Here is a 19,762-nt window from a genome sequence, read left to right as displayed (position 1 = left end):
AATTTACCCACATTTGCATAAAAAATATTGTCCTTCTAATGTAACACAACAACTTGCAGTTTGTTTGGTTGATGGCCCTTTTTAATGATTCAAGTTTTTCTGAATCGCATTTGGTAATTACTTCATACAAATTAGATTTTAATCTGACGGTTACATTAATTATCGTTGATCAAGCTTTTACACTTTAAAATATGGAAAACAGTCAAGGTTCATAGAGATGTATTTGCAGTTTATGCATTGGGTATAATACTTTTTGATTGTTTTGTATAATTATCACATTACTTCAGAACTGCTTCGGTACAGAGGGATCTGGGTGTCCGCGTGCATGAATTGCAGAAAGCTAGTATGCAGGTAATAAGGAAGGCAAATGGAATTTTGGCATTTATTGCTAAAGGAATAGAATATAAAAGTAGGGAAGTGATGCTGCAACTGTACAATGCATTAGTGAGACCACAACTGGAGTATTGCGTACAGTTTTGGTCCCCTTACTTGAGGAGGGATGTACTTGCATTGGAGGCAGTTCAGAGGAGGTTTACTAGATTGATTCCAAGGATGAGGGGTTTGTCTTATGAAGAGAGATTGTGCACTTTAGGCCTTTACTCTCTAGAGTTTAGAAGAATGAGAGGAGATCTAATTGAGGTATATAAGATGATTAAGGGAATTGACAAAGTAGACGTAGAGCGGATGTTTCCTCTTGTGGGGCAATCTAGAACAAGAGGTCATAGTTTTAGGATAAGGGGTGGCAGATTTAAAACCGAGATGAGGAGAAATTACTTCACTCAAAGGGTCGTGAGTCTGTGGAATTCACTACCCCAGAGTGCGGTGGATGCCGGGACATTGAGTAAATTTAAGGAGGAGATACAGATTTTTAATTAGTAAAGGGTTGAAGGGTTATGGAGAACGGGCAGGACAGTGGAGTTGAGGCCGAGATGAGATCAGCCATGATCGTATTGAATGGCGGAGCAGGCTCAAGGGGCTGAATTGACTATTCCTGCTCCTAGTTCTTATGACCTTATTACCTCAACTTACTGAAATGGAGGAAAAATATTATATCAAAGTTATATTCATTTCATAGTTTGTATCAGATAGTCAGCATTATGGTCCATTTTGTACTAAATTGGCAAAATTGTATTTTATTTAATATTAAAAACATTGTCTACTTTGCACTCGGGCAACATAGTTAGAAAATTAGCTGACAGCAGCAAAGATTTATGAGTCCCATCATTTACTTTTTTTTTTAAAGAGTTGCTGACTTCAAATGGACTGATGTAGTGTTAATTCTTGCAGATCAGAATGTTCCAGGCTCAATGAATGACCTGATGGATTTTTTTTATTATTCTTTCATGGGATGTGGGTGTCATTGGCAAAGCCAGAATTTGTTGCCCATTCCTAATTGCCCTTGGCAATGGAGTGGCTTGCTTGGCCATTTCAGAGGGCAGTTAAGAGTCAACCACATTGCTTTGGGTCTGGAGTCACATGCAGGCCAGACCCAGTAAAGACAGCAGATTTCCTTCCCTAATGGACATTAGCGAACCAGATAGGTATTGATGACAATCAATGCTTGGTTGTTTCATAACGCCATCACTGAGACTAGCTTTCAATTCTAGATTTTTTTTAATTAATTGAATTTATATTCCAACAGCAGCTGTGGTGGGGTTTGAACCCATGTCCCCAGGGCATTAGCCTGGGCCTCTCAATGTAATTCCGTATATGTGACGTGATTTGTGACGTTTCTGGAAAATGAGATAGATGCTTTTTAAATGCAAGTTCTTTCTCCCTTGAGCCAATTTCGGGTCATGTACCACAATTACTCTCAAGCACTTTGAGCCTAGTGGAAGAAAAAATCAGCTAATTTTCCATGGATGGGGGAATTGCTATTATCAGTGATTGCATTTATTGGGAATTCCCCTTTTTCATTTCAAGTTACCTTTACTAGAGAGTGTGTATATCTAAATGCTATGGCAAGATAAGAGCATGATTGTCCGTCCTCCGTTCTCCAGAACACTTCCTGTTCAGGCTCAAGCCCAGTATGGCCACTCAGAACTAGGGGGAGAAATAAAACTGACTAAACTTAATTTGCATGTGTAATGTTGTTTAATTCAGATTTTCCCTCGCGTTGACCAGTTAAAAAAAATCCTAATAGCTTGAGTAAAGATAAGAACTATTTACATTACGTATTAGAATAGTTTGTGCCAGAATATTGCATAAATAAGTCAGTTTTGATTTTACCCATTGTTTGAATTGTGTTCCAAGATATGAAAAGATGCTGAATGTACCTCTATCAGAAGGTCATCTTGTTTTTACTGTTGTTTCACAGACCCTAGTTAGTCGTCTCAAGGAAAACCTGGAAAAACTGGGAGAAGAGAGAGATCAGAGGGCAGCTGCTGAGAATCGAGAGAAAGAGCAAAATAAGCGACTGCAGCGGCAGCACAGAGATGTGAAGGAGGAAATGGGAGAACTTAGCAAGAAGGAAGCTGAAGCCAGCCGCAAAAAACATGAGCTAGTAAGTGAACAATTATTAATCGTCAATATAACTGCTCATTTCTTCATGTTCTTCATAGTGGAAGGTGTGTAAATAAGACTGTATTTGTGCAAAGAAATAATAATTGCAAGGGAAGTACCATACATTTTCATAACTTCCAATGAACTGATTTTAACTTTCTTGTGGCTGGGTTCACTAGTACAGTCTATATTAGAAGAATACAAATTTTAAACGTGCAGCTCTTGGAGTCTTGGTATTAAGCAATGTTAGCAAAGATGTAGCATAGTTGAGTTACTTTCCTAACCTTCCCATTTTAAGAGGGAAGGATGAGTGTATGTGGATGCATGCATATAGTATGTTCCAGAGCTAGAAGTTCATACACACCCTGTAGATAGTTCCCAGGTGGTTTTGGTGACTGAGCATAGTAAAAAAATATTTGAGTCATACAACTAAAAGCATTGAAATTAAATCTAGTCCGTGGTTTGTGTATCACAGAATCACAGAAGAATACAGTGCAGAAGAGGCCCTTCGGCCCATTGAGTCTGCACCGATGCATTAAAGACACCTGACCTGTCTATCTACTCCCATTTGCCAGCACTTGGCCCATAGCCTTGAATGTTATGACGTGCCAAGTGCTCATCCAGGTACTTTTTAAAGGATGTGAGGCAACCCGCCTCTACCACCCTCCCAGGCAGTGCATTCCAGACCGTCACCACCCTCTGGGTAAAAAAGTTCTTCCTCAAATCCCCCTTAAACCTCCTGCCCCTCACCTTAAACTTGTGTCCCCTCATAACTGACCCTTCAACTAAGGGGAACAGCTGTTCCCTATCCAACCTGTCCATGCCCCTCATAATCTTGTACACCTCGATCAGGTCACCCCTCAGTCTTCTCTGCTCCAGCGAAAATAACCCAAGCCTATCCAACCTCTCTTCATAGCTTAAATATTCCATCCCAGGCAACATCCTGGTGAATCGCCTCAGCAACCCCTCCAGTGCAATCACATCCTTCCTATAATGTGGTGACCAGAATTGCACACAGTACTCCAGCTGTGGCCTTACCAAAGTTCTATACAACTCCAACATGATCTCCCTGCTTTTGTAATCTATCTCTTGATTGATAAAAGCAAGTGTCCCATATGCCTATTAACCTGCCGTTCTGCCTTCAGAGATCTATGGACAAACACGCCAAGGTCCCTTTGTTCCTCGGAACTTCCCAGTGTCAGGCCATTCATTGAATACTTCCGTGTTAAATTCTATCTGCCACTTTTCTGCCCATTTGACCATCCTGTCTATATCTTCCTGTGACCCAAGACACTCGTGTATGTACAGCATTTTCTTACCATAGTTATTCCTTGTCATATTGAGCCCAAGTCTGCCTGATTTTTTTTTTCTTCTCGTAAAAACATGTTAAGTTTCGATGTGGTTCTGTAGATTAAAGGGGGCATCTAGTATCTCATCCAGTTGACTATTCTTTGTGTGAACCTAAAGATCCAACCTTTATGGTCATCATACCCAAGCCCTGTCTTGTTCAAGTGCACTTTGAACAGAGGTTTGTGGATAGTAGATAAGGAGGATTGGAAGAACAGTTTTTTCCTTTTTGAAGGTATCTTAACAACCCATTACTTGGGTTTGTTTTGTAGGAAATGGATATTGAGAGCCTTGAAGCTGCAAATCAGAGCCTACAGTCTGACCTTAAACTTGCTTTTAAAAGAATTGGAGATCTGCAAGCAGCAATTGAAGATGAAATGGAAAGTGATGAAAATGAAGATCTTATCAACAGGTATATTGTGTACCTCAGGCATGTTCTCAATTTTTTGTTTTGCGTAAGGTTTGTTGATATCTATTTAGCCAAAGCTTGTTTCAAGGGTGCAAAGATGAGCAAACAGTATAAAAGCTATTATCATCCTACAAATTATCTATGTAATTTTAGGCATACTTTATTTTTAATGTTTATATGTATGACCTTTAGCTTCAGAACAACATTGTGGGCACCTCTTCAAATCATGCTTAGCTGCATTATTAAAAAAAGGTCTTAAAAACAAAATTTGAGGCAACATTCTAGCTACATTTCAATAGCAATGATTGTGCAGCATTATTCTATCTTGTTATTGCATGAAGCCCAGGAAATAGCTTTCAAAAGAGTAAGTGGAAGATGATAATTATTTTAAAGTCAATATATAAAAAAAAGTGCCATAGAAGTTCGTGGTGTATTTTAGCAAAAAAAGTAATTAGTTTGAAGATTTTTAAATTCATTTTGACTTTCAAATATTAGATATGTACCCAATCAAAACCTTTTCATTCAAACAAAGGTTTCATTTATGCTACTATTTGCAGATTATATTTGTCTTCATTTTCTTCATTTTTTTTTATATTTATGCTTCAGTTTATTTGCAATAGCATATTCTTATGTAAGTTTTTCATTTGCATCAATTCATCTAATCCCTGCCCCACCCTCAAACTGGTGTTTATTTTTGGGCTTTTTTGTGCTTACTTTTATTTACAGTTTGCAAGATATGGTGACAAAGTATCAGAGAAGAAAGAATAAAATGTGAGAACACTATCAGAATGACTTTAAACATGTATCCAAATCTAACCTAAGCATGCCCTTTAACTTTATGTTCAGTTTCTACCTGCATGGCATCATTTTTAAAGCAGAAGAATGCATGCGTGTACGAACCAAAATAACTCTACCAAATGAGATACCTGCTTTTTTTTTCAAGCAGTAGTACCATATAGACTAATTTATTTAGGATATGCAGTTGGATAATTGTGTTAATTTCAAAGACAGCAGCTTGCAAGCAAGTTATCTCAACTGAAGATGAATGTACGTCTGTCGAATAGTGATCCACGGAGTATCTGTACCATGAACATTATTAATGTCAGTTAGTGAAAACCCTTTGCGTACTTTATTGTGATTCTATAGTGTTTAATGGGTTGCCACCAAGGACATTAATTGAATGTGACACCGGTTGTAATTAAGTTTTTCCAACACTGTTCGCAACTAACACAGTTTTAAACTGCAGTGAAGTGACAAGAATTCCAGTGCCATTATGCATGGTCCACATTGAGGTTTGAAGTACACGTATTCACAACTAATTTATACTTGCGTAATAGATGAATTATTAATGTAATAGTATCACTCAAGAAGCTTTTAATTTCAATATTTAATTTGTTTGCTAAGTGTAGCATAATGTTTGAAGAGAAAAAAAATTCAATAAACTACAAAGACCTCTTCACATTTTTTGCACTAAACCATAATAGTTCATCAGAAATTGACTACCATCTTATTACATGCCTTTTAAAAATGAATTGGGGAACTGGGTGACTCAGTAGATGAGGAACTGGCTTTTCACCCCTTGTGACCTTCGTTCAAATCCAGCCCACATTGATGTGATAGGACCCTTACAGGCAGCAGACAGGAAACTATGTGGAATGAGTCTAGATAGTCTCAATTAAATTCCAAGTGGGCATGAGCATATCGCACAAAACATTACCCAATTCAGAACCAACTGGGGAATCTGGGTGATTGCTCACAGGATGATTGTTGTGGGAAATGGGGGAAAAAATTCAAATTTGTGTAATAAATTGATCTGTTCTGTACCTGACTTAGGTGTGCTGACAATTGATACCGAAAAGGGGAGGTGCTCCACACCGCAACATGAGCATCCCTCACCTTGAGCACAAGAAAATGTTTAAAAATAAATTGCTTACTTCAATACACGTCAATAAATATAAGTTGAGAATTATTTTTTATCCAGAAGATTGGGGTAATTATTGCATAATGCTGCATTATTGTGTGAATAAAATAGCTCTTAGATTTTATTCCTAAGAACTTGAAGCACAAGATGTGATGAGCCTTTTGGCTCATCTCCAACAGCATGTTTTTACATAGTGCCTTTATCATGCAATGATAAGAGCATCTAACCTGTCATGAATTGTACGCTACCTTCTTATTTGTCCTTGGAATGTGGGCAAGCCTGGCAAAACTGCATTTTTATTGTCCATTAGTGGTTGCCCTGATAAAAGTAGCCTACCAAATTTAACAGTACTCTTAAGAATCTCTTCTACCCTATTGTGTAGATTTGTGATGCAATTGGAGCATAATATAGTGATAATATTTATCATGATCTGTGGTATGTAGTCTTTGAACACATGGTGTATCTTGATTAAGAAGAGTGTGCAGTCATATTTGAAGGTTGCTTCTTACCGCAATTATGTACTCAGCAATAAGATACAATTGCACTAACTTAATAGTTATCTGAACTTAGCTTACCTCTTCACCTTTTAATGTGTCCAGTTTACACATAATTTGAGAGCATTCTATTTTAGAATACATTGTCTTTACAATGATCCTTCAGTTGAACTCACAGGTAATTACTCCGAAATGGTCACTAGGGGGTAACCAAGTGATTATTCACAGCTGTTGGCAATCTGATTTTGCCAGAAATCTCACAAGACCATGGGGGATAAAGTCATACCTCTTTAACAAGGCTATGTGAATTAAAACCATAAATGTCATTGCCGTTAACTATATATTCTCAGAGATGCTTTGTAACAAAACAAAAATTACATTTGATGGCTTAGTAAATTTACATAGTAAGTATCTGAACTGTTTATTCACAGTAGAAATAACCCAAACTAACTACTTCTGGCACTTAGAAGTACAAATCAGAATGTGTGCGAAATAATGCAGAAACAGCTATAGAGAGCTGGGAAACTATATATATTTGTTTAGTCTGCACCTTGCTTCTGCGTGAGTGTTCTGTTCTCCCTTTCCTGTAACCTGAATACATTCAGTCCTTGAAGAAAGATTCATAAACATTAAAACGTGCCTTTTCAATGCATGTCTTGGAACAGTGAAGGTGATTCTGACACAGACTCTGAAGTGGAAGAACGTGTGGATAGTGTCAAATCCTGGCTGTCAAAAAACAAGGGCTCAGCAAAAACACTCTCAGATGATGGAAGCTTGAAAAGCTCAAGGTTAGTAGAAAATCAGAATTAATTCAACAGTTTGAAAAAATTGCAAGTAGTTTCAATTCTAAAATTTACATGACTCTATTCTAACTCATATCTTGGTAGAATATCAAATTGAATATTACTTTGACTTGTATTAATAAAATGCAAAAATAAAGTAGTTTGCCAATATTTTTCTGGCAACTATTGTGCATTTGTCAAATACAAACATATGTGCGAACATACAAATTAGGTGCAGAAGTAGGCCATTCGGCCCCTCAATACGATCATGGCAGATCTGTTTGTATCTCGAATTCCACACTCCCATCTACCCCCCGATTACCTTTAGATTCTTGTTAAGCAAGGGAATCAATCAACCTCTGCCTTAAAAATATTCAATGACCCTGCCTCCACCACCTTCTGGCAGAGATTTCCAAAGTCTCACAACCCTCTGAGGAAAAAGAATTTCTCCTCATCTCTGTCCTAAAAGGGCGACCCCTAATTTTAAAACAGTGCCCCCTAGTTCTGGACTCACCCACAAGAGGAAACATCCTTCCACATCCACTTTGTCAAGACCGTTCAGGATCTTATATTCTTCAATAAAGTCTCCCCTCACTCTATTAAACTCCAGTGAAATTGAGCCCAGTCTGTCCAACCTTTCCTCATAAGACAACCCGCTTATTCCAGGTAACAATCTCATAAACCTCCTCTGAACCACCTCCAATGTATTTACATCCTTAAATAAGGAGACCAAAACGGCACATAGTATTTGAGATGTGGTCTCACCAATTCCCTGTATAACTGAAGCATCACATCCTTACTTTTATTTTCAATTCCTCTCGTAATAAAGGATAACATTCCATTACCCTTCTTTATGACTTGCTGTACCCGCATACTAACTTTTTGTGACTCATGCACGAGAACACCTATATCCCTCTGCAACCTCATGTTTTCTTCACAACATACTTTCCTACCTATCTTTGTGACATCTGCAAATTTAACTACCAAGCCATCGCTCCCCTCATATAAGTTATTAATGTAAATTGTAAAAGGTTGAGGCCCCAGCACAGACTCCTGCAGGATTCGTCACATCCTGCCAATCAGAAAAGGGCCCATTTATGCATACTGTCTGTTTACTGTCAGCCAGCCAATCTTCCATTCATGCTAATATGTTACCCCCTACACCATGAGCTCCAACTTTGCGCAATAACCTTTTATTTGGCACCTTGTTAAATGCCTTCTGGAAATCCAAGTACAGTACATCAACAGGCTCCCCTTTATCCACAGCACATGTTACCCCTTCAAGGAACTCCAATAAATTGGTTAAACATGATTTCCCTTTCACAAAACCATGCTGACTATTCCCGATTACCTTGAGTTTTTCTAAGTGCCCAACTATAGCCTCCTTAATGATCGATTCTAACACCTTCCCCACGACAGATGTCAAAGTAACTGGCCTATAGTTACCTTTTTTCTGTCTTCCTCCCCCCACCCCAATCCCTGCCCCCCACCCCCCTTCTTGGATAGAGGAGTATATTTGCTACTTTCCAGTCTGATGGAACCTTTCCAGAATCCAGCAAATTTTGAAAAATGAACACCAACACATCGACTAACTCATTTGCCACCTCTTTTAAGACCCTAGGATGAAGCCCATCAGGAACCGGGAACTTGTCAGTCTGTCAGTTTGCTCAGTACCGTTTCCCTGGTGTAATTTCAGCAAGTTCCTGTCTTCCTACCACCTCCTGATTTACAGCTATTACTGGAATGTTTTTTGTATCCTCTATGGTGAAGACAGCAGGAAAATATTTGTTCATTTCATCCGCCATTTCCTTTATTATCTACTATTAACTCCCCATTCTCACTCTCTAGAGGACCAACACTCACTTTATGTACTCTTTTCCTTTTTAAATACCTGTAGAAACTTTTGCTATCTGTTTTTACATTCCTAACTAGCTTTCTCTCATACCCTTAATTTCTTTCTCCTGATTAACCTTTTAGTCATTCTCTGCTGCTCTTTATATTCTGACCAATCATCTGACCTACCACTCATCTTTGCGCAATTATATACTTTTTCCTTAAATTTGATCTTTTCCTTAACTTTGATCTTTTCCTTAACTTCTTTAGTTAACCACGGATGGTGGGTCCTCCCCCTTGAATTTTTCTTTATAATAGGAATATACTTATTCTGAGTATTCTGAAATATTCCCTTAAATGTCTGCCACTGCTTCTCTATTGATCTATCTCTTTGCCAAGTAACCCAATTCACTTCAGCTAGCTCAGCTTTCATGCTCACATAGTTGCCCTTATTTAAGTTTAAAATACTGGTCATATATCCACTCTCCTCTTTTTCAAACTGGATGTAAAATTCAATCATATTGTGGTCGCTGCTACCCAGAGATGCCGTTACTCTGAAGTCATTAATTAATCCTGTCACATTACACAAAACCAAGTTTAATATAACATGCTGTCTGGTTGGTTCCAGAATGTACTGCTCTAAGAAACTATTTCAAAAGCATTCTTTTTTTTTATTTGTTTGTGGAATATGGGTGTTGCTGTCTAGGCCAGCATTTATTGCCCGACCTGAATTGCCCTTGAACTGAGTGGCTTGCCTAGGCCATTTCAGAGGACATTTAAGAGTCAACCACATTGCTGTGGATCTTGATTCACATGTAGGCTAGACCAGGTAAGGACTGCAGATTTCCTTCCTTAAAGGACATTAGTGAACCAGGTGGTTTTTTTTTTATAACAATCGATAATGGTTTCATGGTCACCATTAGACTAATTTCAGATATATTAACTGAATTCAAATTTCACCATCTGCTGTGGTGGAATTCGAATCCATGTCCCCAGAGCATTAGCCTGGGCTTTGGATTACTAGTCCATTGACATTACCACTACAGCACCGTCTCCCCATTATATGAACTCATCATCCAGGCTACTATTGCCAATCTGATTTTTCCAGTTTATATGTCGATTAAAATCACCCATGATAATTGCCTTCCTTTATCACAAGCACCCAATATTTCTTCTTGTATACTTCATCCTACATTGTGACTACTGTTAGGGGGTTTGTAGACCACTCTCACTAGTGATTTCTTTCCCCTAGTATTCCTCATCTCCACCCAAACAAATTCTACATCCTGATCTCCTGAACCAAGGTCATCTCTTCTAAGTATTGCACCAATGCCATCCTTAATTAACAGTGCTACCCCTCCACCTTTACCTATCTTCCTTTCTTCTTGAATGTCATATACCCCTCAATATTCAGGACCCAATCCTTGTCATCCTGCAGCCATAACTCCATAATGGCTATCAGATCATATTTATTCACTTCAATGTGCGCTATCAGTTTGTCTACTTTATGAACGCTACATGCATACAGATACAGAGCCTTTAGTTTTGTTTTCTTGTTATCTTTGTAACATCTAGTCTTGACTATTGGTGTGGTCTTAGGTTTTTTCTCTGTCCCTTTCTGCCATTCTCTGACCTTCATTTCCCATATTACTATTCTGCTCTCCCGCCTTGACTCTACCCCTTGATTTGCTGCATCTACCCAAGCTTGATCCCTCTCCCCCCTTGTTTAATTTAAAGCCCTCTCTGCTTCCCTAGTTATACAGTTTGCTAGAACACTGGTCCCAGCACGGTTCAGGTGCAGACCGTCCCAACGGTACAGTCCCCACTTTTCCCAGTACTGGTGCCAGTGCCCGACGAACTGAAACCCACTTCTCCCACACCAGTCTTTGAGCCATGTATTCATTTCATCAATCTTCAATGCCCTCTGCCTATTGGCACATGGCTCAGGTAATAATCCAGAGAGTATTACCCTTGCGGTTCTGCTCTTCAATTTGGTGCCTAGCTCCTCATACTGACTAAGCAGAACCTCTTTCCTAGTCCTACCTATGTCGTTGGTACCTGCATGGACCACGACAACTGGATCCTCCCCCTCCCAATACAAATTCTTGCCCAGCCCTGAGCAGATGTCCTGAAAACTGGCACCAGATGACCCTGTTCTAAGAGGTGTGACCATCTTCCGGAACTAAGTGTCCAGGTATTTCTCCCTCTCCCTTATGTTGCGCAGTGTTTGCAGTTCAGCTTCCAGATCAATAATCCTAATCCGGAATTCCTCTAGCTGTTTACGCTTTCTGCAGATGTTTTTGTCCTGGCTTGCCTTGGCATCCAAAAGCTCCCACATACCACATCTGCAACATAACACCTGTCCTGCCTTTGTTACTTATGCTATTAGTTAATTTACTTTAATTACTTTCTTAATTAACTTAGAATAATTCCTATGTATAGTAGAATTTACTGGGTTTATTAAATGCTAATACCACCTACAGCTAAAGTTATACTTTTCTTGAAGTACACAGATAGTGTTGTAGGTATTTATTTCAATAATTTAAATTTTATTTTATATTTTAGTTATTTTATTTTCAAGTGTTAGTTTTTTTATAGATCTACCCTAACTCTGGTGTCCTAAGCTAGCTATTCACACACTGTCCCTTACACAAAGCACTTACTGGCCAATCAACTTACTAGTTTCTTGTGATGTCACAGTTGTTTTTTCACTCCATTTCTCCAGCAGCTGAAATGGCTCCGGGCCCGGCTCCAGGTAGGTAAGGCCGCGCTCCGATCCCTGGGCTGTATTTATGGCGCTCCCAGCTCCCGTCTGCCTTTGCTCCGCTCCAGGTAGGTAAGGTCGCACTCCGATCCCTGGGCTGTATTTATGGCGCTCCCAGCTCCCGACTGCCTCTGCTCCATTCCAGGTAGGAAGCAGTCCATACCCTCCTTTACTTTTAATGAAATAATCTTTAAAAGACAATAGAAGCACTAAAATTAGCATTCTTAAAACAAAACCTTTTCTACATATTTACCTCCCACTCATCTCATAAATTAAGCCTATAACAAGCATCTACTTCAAAAACTATTTCTGTGTGCCTTTTGCTTTTTCTTTTATTGTCCATTACTGCTGTTGATGTTTTATTTTGTTCTATGCACTCAATTTTATAATTCATTTAATTTGATTTTCTTCCTCTTTGTTTCCTGTCTGTCCGTTAATCAGATTTTCTGTTAGTTTGCACCTAAAAGAGGGGAAGGAAGGGAAGGAATTAAAAGAAGGGAAAGAAGTGGAGGACAGTAGACCAGTTTCTGTAATGAGTTCACTCAGCTATCGTAAACGAGGGAATATGAAAGATTCTCTTGGTGGTAAAAGCAATAATGACTCCCTTCTGTCGACACTTAGTAAGGAACGGTCAGTCTCACCAGATAGGTCATTCCGGAGAACAAAGAAGACTACTAGTACAGACAATGTAAATGACAGCTTCTCTGTTATTTCTTGGAAGAAATCCCAAGGAGCTGATGACTTGGATGATAGGGGATCTGTTATTTCCCAGACATATTCAGAGGCCACAAGTAGAGCAAGAAAAGGGTTAGACAGGAGATGGGCCTTGGCCAGTCCTGACTTTGACAAAGCTTCAACTGTATCAGTTCCTGTTAGTCGTGTTTCCACAAGGCGAGGCTTGGAAGCCGATGATGATGCCAAATCATCTGTGAGTTTTGCGATAACCAGTCCTCCATCTAGCCTGAGACGAAGCCTTTCAAGACTTGATGATAATCATAGTGACTTGTTCAGTCCAGTTAGCCCTTCGCTTAGTCGTAGATCAGAATTAGGATTGCAAAGCCCTACACTTAGTAGTCGTACAGATTCAAGATTGTCCTTCTCAGGGAGTAGATTGGGTGAGTTAGATGATCATGCTCCTATCAGTATAGCTCTAAGTGAAAGGTCATCGTATAGTCAGCATTCCGTAGGGCGCAGTTTCAGTGTTCCTCCCAGACCCAGATCATCTGTTTCAGATGATATGCAGCCGAATAGTTCCGATATCAAGCCTGTCGGTCACAGGAATTATTTGGATCCTGATTTAGAAGCTGCCATTAATGAAGTTCTGAATTATAAACCAATTACATTTAAAAGAAAAAGTCTAGACCCAGACTCTGAAGGGGATGAGGAAGAAGTAAATAAACAGCCATCCAACCTCCGGAGAGCCTCCTGTTCTCTGGACTTCAGTATGTTACAAAGTAAGAGAAACAAAAGCAAGCCAAGTAAAAATTCAGCTTCAGAGTCATCTGACTTCGAGAAGGAGCAGAGAAAGAAAGGCTCCAAGAAACACTCAAAGAAGTCTAAGAAGAAATCCAAAAAGAAGGAAAGTAGCTCGGAGTCATCAGAATCATCTTCCAGTTCCTCCTCTTCAGGCTCTACAGTTTCATATTGCAGTATCAACAGTGTCAAACGAGGTACAAAAAAGAGAGAACCTAATTCAGAAGATGAAGGTGGTAAAGAAAGCAAAACTGATGAAAAATCTGGAAGGAAAACCAAGAAAAGCAACAAGAAAATGAAGCAAGTAGACAGTGTGATGATGAAGTACTTATACAGACCAGAAAGTGACTAGTAAAGTAGGTTTATATGAATCGTTATGTGGAATGTAGCATGAAGATGCATGATTATTTTCAGTTCACTTCTCCTAAACTTACTAAAGTTGAAAAATGAAATGATTTATGCAATAAGCAGTGAGTTCTGTAGCAATAATAATGTATTGGGTTAGCTACGAGACTGGATACAAATTCAGCCTGATTCATGGGATGAAAGTTGTTCTGCTGACTGTGAGGGTGCAATGTTAAATAAGTTAAGCCAGTTTCGATCAATTCCTGATTGCATGGGTCTACAGTAAAAATCTGGCCACAATTTGGCTCTAATTGGTTATCTCACTCGGGCTACTGAGTGGGAAATGGAAAAATGTCTCACAAGTAGGTGGTGCTCTTCTGAGGTTAGGGCAGAATAGAGGGAGCTTTACTCTGCATCAGATTGCTGATATGGAAGTGCTTGATGTTGGAAACTATATGGGGTTATTTTAACCTAGCTTGCCAGGCAGTAAAGAGGTGAATTTGGGATAGCCACTCGTTTTCAACCCACTTGATCTTCTTGTCACAGGAGAGTAAAATTGGTTGTGCCAAGAAAAGGCCCCTGCCTGGCAGGATAGGTTTCTGAAATGGGAAGCATTCATTTCCCTACCACTAATTTTCTTCACCTTAATTAATGCGTCCCCTCTACAGACTAAGTGGAGGATTAATCACCTTAAACTCAGCAAATGAGGAGCCTATCGCTTGGCTCTCGGGATTTGCATTCGCTACATAAATAGAAATACGTCAAAAATGCATGTTTGTTTTTCTTCTGAGACAACTTTAAACTCTCTTCTCCAGCATTAACATCTCGCACATTAAGTACTAAAAGTGTGTGCTGAACATTTTATCCTATATCGCTGTGTGAAAGTTACTGGATCTTTGTTCCCCACTTTTCTTTTTCCATACTTTCAAATTTGCTATCAACTCCCTGTATTTTTATTCACAAAAGTGGAAAGTTGCAGACCATAGAATCTATTTAAGATGCTGTTGCCCCAAAGACACAGATGAAGTATTACTCTTTTCTGCACTAAAAAGTTGAGCAGACTGGTGTGCCATATGAAATCCATTGCATGTCGGGTGAATTGTTTACAGTCAGCACTGAACCTTTATTCCATAATGTAACGTGCTCTATCTTAGTTGGTGTTTAGCAGATTGCGGTAATAGTTTTTATTAAAACAAAATGTAATTTTGCATAAGTCATGAAAAGAGAATTACTGAACACTAGTGCATAGACCACAAAATGTCTTGTGCCTGTCAGCTAACCTCCTTGCTTCTAGTAAGTGAATTTTATTAGTTCTTCAGCATGATGTCAGATGAAGTCCACTGAATGGTCAATTTGCTCCAATTTGGGGGAAGAGAAAAAATAAATTCAGCTATCAAAACATTTGAAGCATGACTGATCTTTTGATCATAGTTGACTCTCAGTAGATAGGATGAAAATATCTAGCCTAAGAACATCCTCTGCATTCAAGTTAGTTTCTATTAACTCACCAATGAAATCCTAACAACTGCTCATGGCATTCCTTCCACAAATTGTTAGAAAGCAACAAAATTACTTCTACTTTATCATAGGGCTGGATTTTATGCTGGGCGGACGGGAGCTGGACACCGACATAAAAGTAGGTGGCGAACCCGCATCGACCCAGCTCGAGGATCCGACCCGCATTTTATGGGTCCCCGGGCTTTAATTGTTCAGAGGCGGGACTTCCACCCACTTGAGGGAGGACATTCCGCCTCATTGAGCTGCCGGCCAATCATTGAGCCGGCAGCTGTTCGTCCCAGCAGTGTCACCAGGAGTGGTGGCCACTGCTGGGACTGTAGCCCAGCCGAGGACATGGAGCCAGGACTGAAGGTAAGTTGGGTTTGCCTCGCCGGGGGAATCGGTTGTGAACCGGCGAGGCAAGGGTGGTCGTTTGGGGGGGTAGTGGGGGTGTCTCAGGTCCTGGGGGTGGTTGGGGAAACAGGGGCGGCCCTCAATCAGGCACCCTGTGCCCGATTGTCAGGCCCCACCCCCCTTCGGTACGCTGAGAGGCCACCAGGTATCACTGGGCGGCCTTTCACATCTACTGGACACTTACTTGCCACAAATAAAATACCGATGGAGGCGGGCGAAGGCCTTTAAGTGGCTACTTAAAGGCCTTGATTGGCCTGGAGCGGGGGGCCCGTTTCTCGTTTTCCCCCCCCCCCCCCCCCCCCCCCATGGCCCACGTGAAGTGGGGCGGGAGCGGGCCGGGAAGGCCTCCCGGAGCCTCCCGCTCATTTTTACGCCACCTCCCCAGCCACCATACGGCTCACTGGGGTGGTGTAAAATTCTGGTCATAGTCTCACTCCTTAACAAACTGTTAGATGTATGCTGTTTGCTTTAACATGAACATAATGTGACTATTTTAGGGCTGAATTTACACTACAGTTGTAGCATCCATGCAAAACAAACCCGGAGAAGGAAGTCTAACTCCACATTGCTCTGGAGTCAAGTCAGCCCCTAGTTCCAGTTTTAATAGTACAATTTTTTGGTGTTTTTTCAAAGTAAAATCATTTGCACTGATGCTACACTTCTAAATACAGCATAAAAAAATTCTCGTATATTAATGGGTTGATAAAAACTTTTCACCTATTCCTTTCACAGCCCTCCTTTGTATCGTCGGCACATCTCTATTATTAACTCTGACGATGAGATGGACAGTATGGAAGACACCCTCAAGTCCAGGTTGTCAACCGGACGACCGCTAACCAACAGTGACAGTGACACCAAAATTGTGGAATCAAATGCATAGCAGCAAATGTGGCCCTTATAGGCAGGTTCATACTAACTGAAAAAGCTCAGCAAGTGGGATTTAAATTTCTTGGAATAATACTGCAGTGTTAGCTAACAGTAATAAAATTGGAAATGGGATGAATGAAATACAAGAAGTTCTTGATGTTTTATCATCTTGGTAATAGTTTTGCATGATATTGATAGACTGTATTTACTTGAAATTTAAATTACTTCGAAGCATACTCTGATTGGTATTTCTTACAAGTATGATGCTGCTGCTCTCATCTGAATGATTTGAAGCCCTGAAATATATATATAGGGGTTGGTTTTTCATTTTCTATTATTGAATTTTCTTACCAGCACTTGCTTTCAAAATATAATTTAAACTTGTCATCTCTGGTTGGGGTCTATGGCTGCCACTGAGCTTTTCATGTAATTACTTTTAACTGAGCCAAAGATTAGTTTTTTTATTTAGCTGTTGTAGACTGGAAACATGGGCTAAAATAATAGCAAAATAACAGAACTCTTTGGCTTCAAACTTTTTTTCTCCTTTGATTTGTGTGTGCATATGTTAATACTTTTTGAAAAGAAATGAATTTGGTGTTGGTAGTTTGCTGATGCCTGTACTCTTACACATTCTGTTTATCTTGTATTTTGAAGTTCTAAACAGATACAGTTAATACCATACCTCTTGCAGTGAAACAAACTGTTAATAACCAGTTGTATACTTAATCTTCAGTAGTCAAGATCTATATTCCAAAAGGACAGAAAGTAATTAGGAAGAAAGGGGATTGGGAAAGGGTTTGCCTTTTGAAAGTAAATGTTGAGTTCCATTAATGTATGGACTTTCTATTTATGTTTTGTTTTTCTTCACTATGGTGCTTGCTTGTTCACTGGGAAAAGTGATGCACAGTATCATAATGTCAGAGCCTGCCATCTTTTACTCTGGATTAAATCATAGTGTATATCGGAACAAATATGATGGATTATGTCTACAAATGATGGGATGGGAATGGTTTGGGAAGAAGCAAATACTGTAAACTCAAATGGCTGTGGTTCGTAAATACCTATACACTTTTTTTTTCTGTCTTTAAAGGATTGCAGATAACTCCTTCACAATTGTCATTGATTTTGGGTATGTTGTATATAAAGTCAATCCTTGTAGTATTGTTTATCAATCCAGATTAGTGACAATTGAAATCAAGGCTGGAACTTCAATACTTTATTAAAAAAAATCTTTATGTATAATATACAGCCTCACTTTTCATAAAGTTGCATGGATTGTTTAAATGACCATCTGGAATATTAAGACATTTCTATATAAAGCTACAGTAGATACTGTTAGTTTTCCTTGAATGCTCAGTGACTCATTATGCCATAAGTATTGGATATGAAGTTTATATGAAGACCTACTCTTCAGTTTGTAACTGTGCACTTTTCAAGAATGCAAACTATGTGCATCTTTAGTCAGTGCAGATAATAGCAAACAGATTGCAGTGCTGCAAGGTTTGTTAATATTTGTATTGTAAAGTTAGTAAAATGGTACTTTTATTCATTTTAGTCATAATGTAGCACTGATGTATAAAGTTCTGCAGTTAATTTGCAAATTGGATTATTGTGATATCAAGAGTTCTGTAGCTCTAGCTTCAAAGTTTGTTTAATGGAAACAGATTTACCAGATGAGCAAATGTGTAAGATGAGGATGGATTTAAATTGCTTTGGAAGATTGCAGACTTGGGAAAATCATCTTGTCCTCTATTATGTGTATTTTTGGTGACTATTTATGTGACAAAATAAACTTTTTGGTTGTCTTAGAAGTTCCAAAACTATTTTCCTCATTATTCTGTGCTACAATTTTCATAAACAAAGTAAAATAACGTCAATATCATTTTTAGTCATTGCACAGATGTATTTTCCTCCTCATTTACATTATTTTCATGTCTTTGTTTACTTAATTTATGGAACTTGCACAAGAAGCAGTGACGACTCATTTGTTACTTGCAAAATACAGCTTATATTTGCAGTGAGTTGTGTTGAAAGGGTGACCTTGAACTGAAATAGTTGCTGAAGATCAAATGATTTACAATGTGAAAGAGCTACTAATTGAATATGTGAAGCACAAACCTATTTTTCAATAGGTTGTTATTTTAAGATTGAAAGACTCGCTTTATGAATTTTCAAGAAACCACAAAGAAAAACATTTGTTTGAAAATGTTTTATTAATTTTATAAATATAGAAAATTCTTTTTAGGGCATAACATTCCAGATCTAAATATTTGAGTTCCCGAGTTTATTTTTATAATGGTTATAAAGTATACATCGTTAAATATACATCAAAAGCTTATCTGTATCGTCAAGCAAAATAATTAGCTTCATATGCCTATGAATTGTGTTGATTAGGATTGTCTATTAAAATATTTAAAATATTGCAAGATTGTAGCTGTTAAATAATAATCCTAATCAGTGTGATGACTTTTTATTAATTCTTCAATAGAAGATACGTTGTGAATAGTGGGTTGTCCTCCATACTCAATAGTGATGAAAATCTGAAAATTTAAGTGCCGTGAATGGAAATTTGAAGAGGATTTGTTCTGTGAAATAGGAATGCTGAACTTTGTACCAATTTTTCCTGGATAACCTCTACATGCATCAATAAAAAAGCAAATGAGATGACTGAAAATAACACCAAGCTACATGAACCATTACTTCACACGTTTTCATTAATTCAGGGCACTAAGTTTTTGTATTTTTGAATACCTGTTATTATTTGTCAGCCTTCTTCCAACATTGAAAGACTCGCCTTATGAATTTTCAAGAAACCACAAAGAAAATCACTTGTTTGAAAATGTTTTATTAATTTTATCAATATAGAAAGTCCTTTTTAGCGAACAACATTCCAGATCTAAATATTTGGGTTCCCGAGTTTATTTTTATAATGGTTATAAAGTATACACAGTTACATATGCATCAAATGCAGTTGGTGCAGAAATTAGACATTTCCCATCAAATGAAAGGTAAAACTGAGAAACAATTCAATAAGGACTGCTTTTGTGACTGGCTTGAGTAGCATTGTTCCATTACCAGTTTATTTGCCTGCCCTCTCACTAGGAAGGGTGTGGA

At 38.7% G+C, this 19,762-nt stretch overlaps 2 protein-coding genes across 17 annotated transcripts in view; both read left to right on the top strand.

Annotated features, from left to right (window-relative positions):
- Window positions 1–19,325, top strand: part of myo18ab (myosin XVIIIA b) — a 346,088-nt gene extending 326,763 nt beyond the window's left edge. For 14 of the 16 annotated variants that reach the window (XM_068010423.1, XM_068010422.1, XM_068010417.1 and 11 more), the window contains 5 exons: window positions 2,318–2,503; window positions 4,122–4,261; window positions 4,985–5,029; window positions 7,339–7,461; window positions 16,514–19,325. In XM_068010423.1, coding sequence (XP_067866524.1) covers window positions 2,318–2,503; window positions 4,122–4,261; window positions 4,985–5,029; window positions 7,339–7,461; window positions 16,514–16,661 — 642 coding nt within the window. In that variant the 3' untranslated portion in view covers window positions 16,662–19,325. The remainder of the gene's footprint in view (window positions 1–2,317; window positions 2,504–4,121; window positions 4,262–4,984; window positions 5,030–7,338; window positions 7,462–16,513) is intronic. The other 2 variants (XM_068010411.1, XM_068010426.1) reach the window with 1 other exon arrangement.
- Window positions 11,735–15,792, top strand: LOC137346701 (micronuclear linker histone polyprotein-like). The gene has a single exon (XM_068010427.1). The coding sequence runs from the start codon at window positions 12,585–12,587 to the stop codon at window positions 13,875–13,877; it is 1,293 nt and encodes a 430-aa protein (XP_067866528.1). The 5' UTR covers window positions 11,735–12,584; the 3' UTR covers window positions 13,878–15,792.
- Window positions 19,326–19,762: the final 437 nt, after the last annotated feature.

Source organism: Heterodontus francisci, chromosome 30 (genome assembly GCF_036365525.1).
Source record: "Heterodontus francisci isolate sHetFra1 chromosome 30, sHetFra1.hap1, whole genome shotgun sequence".
Taxonomy (NCBI): Eukaryota; Metazoa; Chordata; class Chondrichthyes; order Heterodontiformes; family Heterodontidae; genus Heterodontus; species Heterodontus francisci.
This window is presented reverse-complemented; position numbering and strand designations above follow the sequence as displayed.

What these genes read in the sequence shown, in the direction of transcription:
- LOC137346701 (XM_068010427.1), top strand. Translation starts at nt 12,585, where the DNA reads ATGAGTTCACTCAGCTATCGTAAACGAGGGAATATGAAAGATTCTCTT.